At 45.2% G+C, this 12,008-nt stretch overlaps 1 protein-coding gene across 6 annotated transcripts in view; it reads left to right on the forward strand.

Annotated features, from left to right (window-relative positions):
• The window catches only part of col6a4a (collagen, type VI, alpha 4a), a 48,565-nt gene that overhangs the window by 17,518 nt on the left and 19,039 nt on the right, over positions 1-12,008 (forward strand). For 5 of the 6 annotated variants that reach the window (XM_035608107.2, XM_035608108.2, XM_047335024.1 and 2 more), the window contains 12 exons: positions 802-1,410; positions 2,052-2,639; positions 3,814-4,383; positions 4,962-5,582; positions 5,768-6,328; positions 6,883-7,440; positions 7,830-8,408; positions 8,858-9,436; positions 9,546-9,901; positions 10,371-10,449; positions 10,657-10,802; positions 11,408-11,500. In XM_035608107.2, coding sequence (XP_035464000.2) covers positions 802-1,410; positions 2,052-2,639; positions 3,814-4,383; positions 4,962-5,582; positions 5,768-6,328; positions 6,883-7,440; positions 7,830-8,408; positions 8,858-9,436; positions 9,546-9,901; positions 10,371-10,449; positions 10,657-10,802; positions 11,408-11,500 — 5,339 coding nt within the window. The remainder of the gene's footprint in view (positions 1-801; positions 1,411-2,051; positions 2,640-3,813; positions 4,384-4,961; positions 5,583-5,767; positions 6,329-6,882; positions 7,441-7,829; positions 8,409-8,857; positions 9,437-9,545; positions 9,902-10,370; positions 10,450-10,656; positions 10,803-11,407; positions 11,501-12,008) is intronic. The other variant, XM_047335028.1, reaches the window with a different exon arrangement.

Consider the following 12,008-nt stretch of genomic DNA (forward strand, 5'->3'; position numbering starts at 1 on the left):
GCTGTCCTCTTCGAAGTGATGCTCAAAAGATAGATTTTCAGTGGATTGTTGCTGTTTTTAGAAAAATTGTCCTATCCTAATAAAGTGAAGGTACGTTTGAGACGGGATCTTTGTTTTTTAGATCATTATTTTGTTGTTGCAGAAAGTTTCTCCCCTTAGCCCAGTTGGATCGCCAACAACTACAGCATCAATTTTGATTACAATCAACATATGACTAATTTTGACCAGTACTGATGATATATTTTGCTTGGAAAGATTCATAACAGTAAATTTGAATCAATTTGAGCCGTTCTGGGAATATACTCAGATTATTTAAGGACAAACATCTTTAAAAAAATCTGTTAAGTTAAAGTTATATGCAGCCACACTCATAAATGTCAGGTTTGTTGAGGTGATGAACTCATGTTGAACACCTAGCGATGAAAACAGGAGGAAATCCTGAAGGCAAGATAGAGTTGGTTCGGCACTTCTCCATCTTCTGTTTGTCCCATCAACGCTTTCTGAAAGAAATGAACACCAGCTGTCCGCAACACAACATTCTTTTTCCATTTTCCTCACGCTTGTACTTCCACCTGATGGGAAGTCCTTTCAGTGTGAATCCATGCTCCTGTCCAGAAACTACCTGATCATCCTGCAGCACATTTCCTTTTCCACCGGCTGCCACACACAGCCCCACCCCCAACACTTCTGTCTGTAGATCACGCTGACGCTTTTTCATCTCTGACTGGCACGCTTAGCACCCTCTGACTTCTTATCTCCAAGACTGGATTCTCCATGACTTGACCACCTCCCCCCCTCCAGACTGCACGCAAGAGGCTGTAGCTGACATCGTCTTCATGGTTGACGGGTCGTGGAGCATCGGCACAGCAAACTTTGGGCAGATCCGTCAGTTTCTGTACACGCTGGTCAACAGCTTCGATGTCGGGCCTGACCAAGTACGCATCAGTCTGGTCCAGTACAGCACCACACCGCGCACCGAGTTCCTGCTCAACACCTATCAGAACAAGGAGAACATTCTCGAGTACATCAGCAATTTACCGTACATGGGGGGCGGCACCCAGACGGGGCAGGGTTTGGACTTCATGATGAAAGAGCACTTTGTGGAGGCAGCTGGGAGCCGGGCTGGCCAGAAGGTCCCGCAGATCGCAGTGGTAATCACTGATGGCAAATCGCAAGACAACGTGGAGCACCACGCCCAGGATCTGAAGAGAAAGGGAATTATTTTGTATGCAATCGGTATCAAAGACGCAGACGAAGACCAGCTGAAAGAGATAGCGAATGAGCCACACAGCCAACATGTCTACAGCGTGTCTGATTTCGCTGCTCTGCAGGGAATCTCGCAGAGCATCGTCCAGACGCTGTGCACGTCCGTAGAAGAAGCCAAACGACAACTCCTGCAGTTGTCTCAAGGTAAAACGTGTCACACCACACAGCTGGTGGGGATTACCTGATCCGACTGAAGTATTATTATTTTTAAGCAACAGTCAGAGCCAAGTATTACTTACTGGTCGAAATGAAATGTCACGCTCACGCTAAGGTGATTTTATTAGCTTTTTTCAATCACATCATGTAGTCCTTGAGTCTGGACCTATACTTTAAATAAAAGTTAACCGTTTTTCCAAGGTCAAGACTTAACTTCATAACTCCATATTTCATTATTGTTGCACCAAATGCTGCCGTATTTAAAGCCTTCTTTGTTACGTTTTCATCGTCACGGTCAACAAGGTGTAAACTCCTCTAGTTTCAGACTTTTTCTCTATTGTCTAATTGTAATATTTTAAGGTTTTGTCCATTTTGTCTATATTAGCCCACATGCAACTGGCTCATATGCATTTGCAGCTGCCTCTGCTCTGTGAAGGCAGGTTGTGGATTTGATGCCTCACGCACAGGTGCATTAACAATGGCTTCCAGGTTGAAGGGATATTTTTCAGAGCCCTACGACTGTTTTATGTAACCTAGACTTACATGGTATCTTCTTATGGCTACACTCATACAGACATGTTCCACATCTTGTTGCTCCAAATGCTGACTTTCTTCTTCCTTCTGTCCAGAATGTGCCAAAGCCAGTGTGGCCGACATCGTCTTCCTCGTCGACGGCTCCTCCAGCATCGGCATCCCTAACTTTCAGGCAGCTCAGCAGTTTCTCAGCAGTGTCGTCACAGGCCTCGACATTGGCCCTGACAAAGTTCGCGTTGGCTTGGCGCAGTACAGTGATGACCCTTACCAGGAGTTCCTGCTGAAGGATCACATGGACAAGCAATCCCTGCTGACTGAAATAGCCACATTCCCCTACCGCACAGGGGGCACGCAAACGGGCAAGGCCATCGACTTCCTGATTAAGAGGTACTTCACAGCGGAGGCTGGGAGCCGTGCCAGCCAACGAGTGCCTCAGATCGCTGTGATCATCACGGATGGCGACTCCATAGATGATGTGATAGAGCCGGCCAAGCGCCTGCGGCAGCACGGAGTCATTGTATTTGCCATCGGGGTGGGACAGGCCGACGTTAAGCAGCTTCAGTCCATCGCCAGCAAGCCTCCAGAGCGTTTCCTACTTACCATCAATAGCTACCAGGCTCTGGTGGCCCTGAAAGACGTTCTACTGAAAACTGTTTGTGTGTCCATGGAGGATCAGAGACAAGGTAAGGCAAAGGATTATAGGAAACATCTTTCTCCTAAAAAGTGACATTAAGAATAACTTAAACTTATGCTGAACTCTGGTGCAGTGGACATACTGCATCAACACACGTCTCAGCCAGGACACTGGGTAGGGTTGTCCTAAATCAAACAGCAGTTGTACAGTCACCTGAAATGACAATCCCAACATGGACCGCAATTGTCACCCTCAGAAGAAATCTTACGACTGCTCTGCTCACGACCTAAGACTTAATGTCAAAAAGCAGCTGAGGCCTGGGTCTGACTCCAAAACACTGGATTTGCCAAAAGGCACAAAAGACATTATACAGCTGTTTTCTCAGCTGTAGTGTAAAATCAGTGGATAGCCTTCATAAACTGTTCAACACTTCCAAGGAATTGGCTTAAGATAACCAAGACTCTGACTATCTCAGAATCTCATCTACTGAATTACACAGCATAAATGTTCCTTTTCCTCGAAGACATGTCTTTTTCCATGCAACGTTTCAGATGCTTTGAGCATGCAGACATGGGGGCTCTGTAGTTAATAATGTAAGATAGTTCCAGTGACATTCGAAGTTAGCCAACAACAATGCAGTGTTGGCCAAAATACGCATCATTAAGAGATAGAGGTCGTTTGGAAAATGGAGACAAAGAGCATTGAACTTACTATTCATTTAAGTTCAGCGTGGGAATTGAAGTTTTTAAACTGATTCTTTGGTCGGGCAGAGATCTGCTCCCCATGCTACATTTTAATCAGGATGAGGATTACTGTCTGCTTCTAAGCAAATGCTGGTTTGTTCCTAAAAGTCAGTCAACTATCGTTTGGCATCCTTTGTTATACAGAAAATGTAGTAGATTCCTTTGAGATTCGACAGCCTTTGTTTCTATTTTTCTTACTAGTAACTGCAGAAGTCAATTCCTGCCATGATACCGAAAAAGAATAAAGAATGAATGGTTATGAAATGTTCTTGTGAATGTCTCCTATGGATATATCTGTATTTTGTATTCTTAGGCATAAAGGATGAGTCTATGGCATGATGAGTAGGATTTTGACTCATTGTATTGTAATTAGGAAACACTTTGGATGTATCTTCTCTAATTGCTTATTTTTTTCTGGCAGGTTGGTTTGTCATTACTTACCTGTTACTTACCAATTACTGTTGGTTTGTTTCCTTTCAGCATTGGCAGAAAAGTTTTCAGACATCTTCTTCCTGTTGGACAGTGGTGTGAGTGCCGGAGAGTTCCAGCAGGTCAGGAGCATCCTCGTCCGACTGGTTAATCAACTTAACGTGGGAGGAGCTTCCAACCGTCTTGGCTTTGCTCAGTATGGTCAAGATGTCAAGGTAGAATTTTTTCTCAACACTTTCCGAACCAAAGAGGAGACCCTGACCGCTGTTAAGCGTCTCCGCCAGCGCAAACTGCAAGCCAACGAGCAGCGTTACCTGGGCAGTGCACTTAAGAACGCCAGCACTCAATTTTTCACCAGTGAGGCCGGAAGTCGGGCAGACCAAGGATACCGGCAGTACCTTGTTGTTGTCAGTGGAAAAGATTCAGATGATCCTGTGCATAAGTCAGCTCGTCGGATCAAATTGCAAGGAGTAACCGTGGCCGGGATGAGCGTTGGTGCATCGATGATTGAAATGCGCGTCATATCCACAGCACCATATGCATACGACTCAATCAGCAACGCTGTACCTGTACTGAAGGCTGTTTTCGAAAAACAGGATCAGGAAGCCACTCTTACTGGAGGTGAAAAGCTTTTTAATTATACTTTTATTATCAAATCAACCACTACAACCATTTACTCTGTCACTCACTTTCAAAGTTTCAGATGTGTGAGATTTTTCAAACTTACAAATAGTTAAGCCAGTTTGATTACATCTTAGTTTCGGCTGTAGCTTCATCACCCTCCACATAATGAATCACAAACTGAGGTCGAACGTGCATCTGAGTTCTAAGGGGATCATATGCCTGTGTTTCTAGAAAAGCTAAAATGGTAACAAGCAATTATCATTAATGAAACGCTTGTTTTTTCATTGGGCTGATTTTGTGTCGTCTAATCAGACGTTAATGAAATCTTGAAGCAGGTCCCGTGGACTGTAAACTGGAAAGAACCGACATAAAAAATGTCTCATACCTCGAATACCGTCCTCAAAAAGCTGCCAGGCAACAGTAGCTGTTACTGTATGTCGTTCATGAAAAGAGCTCACCAAAGAGACTTTTGCAGATTGTTAAAGGATTTAATTTTACTGATTTACTTGAATGTATGTGAATGGTTGTGATGAATGAATTGATAAAGACTTAATAGTTGTACACTTTGTTCACAGATTGCAAAGCAGCCAAACTGGCAGACATTGTGTTCATCGTTGACGAATCTGGAAGCATTGGACCTGCGAATTTCCAGCTGGTTCGCACTTTCCTGAACTCGATTGTGGGCGGCTTTGAAGTCAGTCCAACTAAAGTCAGAGTTGGCATTGTGTTGTACAACGACGAGGCCACAGCACAGGTCTACCTCGACACCTTCGATAACAAGAAAGAACTGCTGAATTTCATAAAAATTCTGCCTTACCGTGGAGGTGGTACGAAGACTGGAGCTGCCCTCAATTTCACCCGCGAAAATGTTTTCATCAAGAAAAGAGGAAGCAGAAAAGATAAGGGTGTTCAGCAGGTGGCAGTCGTGATCACTGATGGTGACTCCCAGGACAATGTGAGCCAAGCAGCAGCTGAACTGCGAAGGGCCGGAGTCACCGTCTACTCTGTTGGAGTCAAAGATGCCAAAAAGGCCGAGCTGGCGGAGATGGCATCTCATCCCCCAAATAAACATGTGTTTACTGTGGGCAGTTTTGTCGAGCTGAAATCTCTGGAGCAGAGCCTACAGAAAATAATTTGCCTTAACGTCTTGCACCAAACCTTCACAGTCGGGACGAGAAGAACTGGTATCAAAGAAGGTCTGAACCAGTGTTGTTTTTAATAGTTGCTTTGTTTACTTGAATATTAACACATTGTCGACACAAATACAAATAAGTTTAAAGAATTTGTTAAATCATAGAACATTTAGTGAATCATTGTAAAGAGAGCATGCAGCTGAAGCATTTGGAAAATAACTCACAGTATGTTTGTTTTTCCTTTCCAGGGTGTTCACAAACAGATGAAGCAGATATCTTCTTCCTGATTGACCACTCAGGAAGTATTTACCCCTCAGACTTCTATGACATGAAGAAGTTCATGATTGAGTTTCTTCACACCTTCCGTATTGGGCCCGACCATGTCCGTGTAGGAGTGGCAAAATACGCAGATTCGCCAAACTTAGAATTTGATCTGACAGCCTACTCAGATTCCACGACATTGGAGAAAGCCGTGGAGGGAATCAAACAAAAAGGAGGTGGGACAGAGACGGGCAGAGCGCTGGAATTCATGGGCCCACATTTTGACAGAGCGATGGCCACCCGAGGGCACAAAGTCCCCGAGTTCCTGGTAGTCATCACTGATGGAAAATCCTCTGATGAGGTCAAGGTCCCTGCAGAGAAACTGAGGGCTCAGGGCGTCACTGTGTACGCCATTGGGGTGAAAAGCGCAGATGCAGAAGAGCTGCGCGAGATCGCCGGTGACCCTAAGAGGACTTTCTTTGTCAATAATTTTGATGCCTTGAAGCCCATTAAGGATGACATCATCACAGACATCTGTTCCCAAGATGGTGAGCGACTGTGGACTAGATTAGAGTTTAAAAAACTAGAGGCACCACACACACCAGCAACATCTGCACACCTGCATCTACTTGTCTTTACTGGACAGCTGATAGTAGAGAAATGACAGGAATTTAAGTAAGCAAGATGAGAAATGAGAGGTAACAAAGTTCCCTTGCGGGATTTGAACCCGGACGTTTTAGTTCATTGTCGCCGCCTTAACTCATAGGTCCCTTCGACGACACCACATCCATAGTTTTCTATAGAAGACCACGTACTGGTGGCATCTAAACACTGGAGCGATTTAATCTCATTTGTTCTCAAGATTGGCTCACATCAGCTGCCACAGTCTGACTTCTTCCTCTATCTCTGTGCTCACTGAATGAGTCTTACTTTAGCAGAAAACCAAATGATGCAGCGCACCATGATGTGTCTGGTGTGTGTTGCACTTTACTTACCGCTGAAATGATTGTGCTTCCATTGAACCCTTGAAATAGCACCAAGGCAATGAATGTAGGAAAAATAAGAAAACATCATTAACATGTTTGTGCTACTGTGTCCACAGCTTGCAAAGACAGACCAGGCGACCTCGTCTTTTTGATTGACAGCTCAGGGAGCATCTATCCCCAAGACTATGAGAAAATGAAAGACTTCATGAAAACTGTCATTGGCAAGTCGGTCATCGGCCAGAATGAGGTGCATGTTGGTGTCATGCAGTTCAGCACCATCCAAAAAATAGTGTTCCCACTCAACAGCTTCTACACCAAAGAAGAAATATCCAAAGCCATTGACAACATGCAGCAGATTGGTGGAGGCACACACACGGGTGAAGCCATCACAGATGTGTCACAGTATTTTGAACCAAGCAGAGGAGGGCGTCCTAACCTGAAGCAGAGGCTGATAGTCATTACAGATGGTGAGGCCCAAGACGAGGTCAAAGAGCCGGCTGCGGCTCTCAGAGACAAGGGAGTCATCATCTATGCCATTGGAGTTGAGGCTGCCAACACCACCCAGCTGCTGGAGATCAGTGGGTCACCAGACAAGATGTACGCCGAGAGGGACTTTGACGCTTTGAAGGACCTGGAGAACCAGTTGGCTTTTGAGCTCTGTGAACCAGAGAGAGGTGAGAGTTACTTTCATGGGAACCCTAACTAGCGCAGACTTTGATGTTTCTTACAGTGTTGCTGGACAATAAAATTCAACTAAAACTGTTTTCAAAGAAACATGGTCCTGAATAAGTGCGACGTTTTGTAACACAGGTCTGAGAGTTCACTACTGTCAAAAGGCCAACTGAATCTTGGATGTTTCGATTAGCAGTTTGCTAGCTAACAAGAAGCATCAACAGGATAACTTTTGTAACTGGTTTTGTAGTGGTTCGTTTTTGGAAGGCGGGTATGATGGCAAACAAGCATTTGTATTGTTCTATGAATTACTGATTTATTTTAATGTAATTGTCTTTGTTTTTTCATCGTCTTTCCTCTGACCCCATTTACTCTCTTTATTTCCATCCAGACTGCAAGAAGACGGAAAGAGCTGATATTATTTTCCTGGTGGACTGCTCCACAAGCATAACTGATGACAAGTTCAAAAGCATGAAGAAGTTTATGGAGTCAATAGTGAATGAAACCACAGTTGGAAAAGACCTGACTCGCTTTGGGGTCATTCGCTTCTCCACCGTCCCCAAATCGGTATTTACTCTGAACCAGTATGGCTCCAGGCGAGAGGTTAGTCAAGCAATAGCAGCACTGAATGCCCCCAATGGAGACACCTATACCGGCAAAGCCTTGGCATATTCATTAGAGTTCTTTGATGCTGAAAATGGTGGGCGAGCTTCACTCAAGGTGCCACAGATTCTCATGGTGATCACGGATGGTGACGCTACCGACCCCAACAATCTGGCCGCACCATCTGTGGCACTGCGAGACAAAGGGATCAGTGTGTTCAGTATCGGCGTGGAAGGAGCAAACAGGGAACAGTTAGATACCATGGCTGGTCATGACACATCCAAAGTTTTCTATGTGGACAATTTCGACGCCCTGGAAACTCTCTACAAGAATATATCTCAAGTTCTCTGCAATTCCACCAAGCCAGGTAAGAAGAGTCACAGCACCTCGGTGGAAAGTAGCTGCACATACTTAAAGTTCAGATGCGATGCCTCAATTTGAAAGTAGTAAAATACATGAAATATTTGATACTTTATTCATATCTACCGACATACATGGCAAATTATCTGAGATAAGAAAATACCCAATGATCTAATAAAAGTTGAATGAAGATCTACAACTAAAGTCTAGAATAAATAACGAATTCGAATGAACTTGGAGAGTGCCAAATATATGGTATGCTTATTTATAACAGGATTGTGCAAAAACTAGTTTCACAATTTTCATCAAATCTGTTGGTGGTGTATGGCTATGGCAAAGGAAAGACCCAATTGTGGAGCGGATTCAGTAAATGGACAGATCCAGGAGGGCGTTAGCCTTGGCGGAGTTATATACCCATCTAGTAAATAATGTTGGCGTTCCTCTCTTCTTTTGCAGCTTGTGAAAAAGAGAAGGCTGACCTGGTCTTCCTAATTGATCAGTCTGGCAGCATCGGTTCACAGGATTACAACACCATGAAGATGTTCACCACTGAACTAGTGAACAGCTTCAATGTCAGTGAAGATTTAGTGCGTGTTGGCTTAGCCCAGTTCAGTGACACCTTTCAGCACGAGTTTTACCTGAACCAGTTCTACAGCGAGCAAGTCGTGACCAAGCACATCTTAGCTATGCAGCAGCTTGGCGGAGGAACCACCATCGGACGGGCCCTGGATTCCATCAGGGTTTATTTTGAGGCAGCGCAGGGCGGCCGTAGAAAAGAAGGGATCTCCCAGAATCTGGTGCTGATCACAGACGGCCAATCACAGGATGAAGTGCAAGATGCGGCCGATCGTCTCAGGGCTCTGGGGATTGAGGTGTTTGCCATCGGCATCGGAGCCGTCCACGACCAGCAGCTCCTGCAGATCACTGAGTCGCGCGAGAGGCTGTTCACTGTGAACAACTTTGGTAGCTTGGAAAAGATCAAACAAAAGGTGTTGGACACCATCTGCAAATCCAAACCCATCAAAGAGACCAAAAGTGAGTTGAAAAGTGTGACTTTGCCTCTCTTTCTGTCTCTCTGTCTTTCCCGCCGTATTGCTCTGCGTCTAAAACTGTCAAAGGTAAAGACTTTTCACTTCTGCTTCAGGCTGCACCATTGATATCGCCATGGGATTTGATATTTCTCGAAGCCCGAGAGCTCCTGCTGAGAAGCTGATCAGCGGCCACTCCAAGCTGCAGACCTTCCTGCCTCAGATCGCCCATTACGTGTCCTCAGTACCGAGCCTGTGCTGCGTCGGTCCCGAACCCATCAAGACCAACATCGGCTACCGAGTGGTGAGTCGTGACGGACGCTCCCTGGACGACTTCAGCTTTGAGGAATACAGCGAGGAAGTGTTGCGGAGAGTCATGGACTTGAACCTGACAGAGCCGACTTATTTCAACACCGCGCTGATGAAATCCTTTGGGGAAAAGTTCAGCACCCAATCCAGAGCTGGTGTAAAGGTGAGTCTGAGTCTTACATGCACAAAAAACACTCTGCAGTAAATAAGACTTTCTGCAGAAACACTCAGGTCTGACGGGGTGGGATTTGTAATGACTCTTAATTGATTTTCAAATATCTTCATGCATTTGTTTAAATATTCTGGATCCCATTGTGCCAAGCCACAGATCTGGCACTGGTGTGGGATTAAGCAAACCATGAGAAAGATGAAGTGCAATCTGACCCGTAGAAGAAAACACCTCTGAATCTCTGCATCTCCCTGTCAGACTTTGGTTAGGTGCTAAATCATCAGGCTTGATCCTTCAATCCAGAAAAGTCATTCATTTAATTAACATTACTACTGTTTCATAAATGAGCCGAGTGTTTAAATTGCAGGAATGTCAGCGCTACATAACGTTCTTCATCACCTAATGAGGCGATGAGGCTTTTACAATAACAACAGTCTGTCATGTGACCGACCTCGTCCGTCAGGTGCTGGTGATCTTCTCCGACGGACTCAACGAAGACGTGATGAAACTGGAGCATGAGTCAGAGCTGCTGCGACAATCTGGTAAAAACCTTTTTTCTGTTGACTGAACTCAACCAGAGCATCACTCAGAGCTCAAACCTCCACCACGAGGCCCGACCGTCAAGTTCAATCAATCTGACTGTCCCGGACCCCCGACTCATATTCCACCTTACAATAACAAGGTTTGTAGAGAAGTATAATTATAGTGCGTGTAAATGGCGTCTTCTTCTGTGTTTTGTCTGTCTGCAGGCGTCAGCGCTCTGCTGACGGTGGCTCTGGAGGGAGCGCGAGACTCCGCCCAGCTGCAGATGGTGGAGTTCGGTCGAGGATTCGGCTACAATCTCCCTCTGAGCATCGGCATGCCGAGCGTCGGCAGCACCATCCTCAAACAGATTGTAAGCCCCCCCCCCTCATTGTGAGCCTTCACACGGTGCCTAAGGCCGGAGACACGCTTGCTTTGAACTACGTCCGTTTGACTCGTTGCAGCTGAAAGTTGAGAATAAAGTGACGGACATTTTTCTCAAGTCGGTTTTCTTGTCCTGACGTGTCGCAGTAAACGGGGGGGGACCCTGAGGGAAAAGTTGACGGGAGAAAATATGTCAAGTAATCACCGTATTTAAGAGAAAAAGCCTTTGGCAGAGAAATTAAAAAACAGGAGTCCAGAAAAAAAAAAAGCAGCCAAAACTTTCAAAAAGTAACTTTGTTTTCTGGTAACTTAACTTGAAGGACCAGTGTTCAGTATTCGGGAGGAAGGAATATGAATATAGTCGTCATAATGATGTTTGAGTGTTTACTCGCCTGTGTTTCATGACCTCGGAATGAGCCTCGCCATCAGCAGCCACCATGTTTCTACAGGAGCCGTCATGTCTCATGTCCCCTGAGGGCCACCGTAGTTCCTCCTCCAGGCTTGGAGACAGTCGTCGGTTCAGTGATTCTATCGATGAATGAATCAACAGAGATGAACCCGTGTTAATGATCCCGCTCCTCCGTCTCTCTGCAGGACTCCGTGTCCGACCGGGAATGCTGCAACGTCATGTGCAAGTGTTCGGGACACGAAGGCGTCCGTGGCTCCCGGGGGCCCCCGGGGTCAAAGGTGAGTGGAACATACACGCCTGTCAAAGTTTAAACGTGTGAAAAGGCTGTAATAAAACCAGAACATGTCCCCTTTCTCTCCAAGGTCAGTGACATGACAGGTGAAGGTCGCGTCGCGGTGTGTTTCTAGGAACATTTGTCCGTATGTTTTTGAATCGTAAAGCTCCTCATACTGTACCTGTCGGGAAGGATTTTAGCTTTGAGTTATTAAAACATGCTGCAGTAAGTTTGAATTGAAATTTACCACAGAGCTTCTGTTGAACAAGAATATGTTGATATAGAGTTCGCTGATAACGATTTGAGTTAATATTTTTGTGGAATTGTTCATATCTGCCTCGATAGCAATGTTTGCATATGAGTTTTAAACAATGCGGTGAAAGGCCAGTGAATCATATTTCAATACAAACACACACGTATGGATTTCAACAAAGGAACATAAGTCTTTTTTTCCCTTGTAAGTAACCCTTCTTGGCCATTCAAGTACAGATCTTTGAATTTCCGAGGGGCCC

This window comes from Scophthalmus maximus, chromosome 10, assembly GCF_022379125.1.
Source record: "Scophthalmus maximus strain ysfricsl-2021 chromosome 10, ASM2237912v1, whole genome shotgun sequence".
NCBI classification, from domain to species: domain Eukaryota; kingdom Metazoa; phylum Chordata; class Actinopteri; order Pleuronectiformes; family Scophthalmidae; genus Scophthalmus; species Scophthalmus maximus.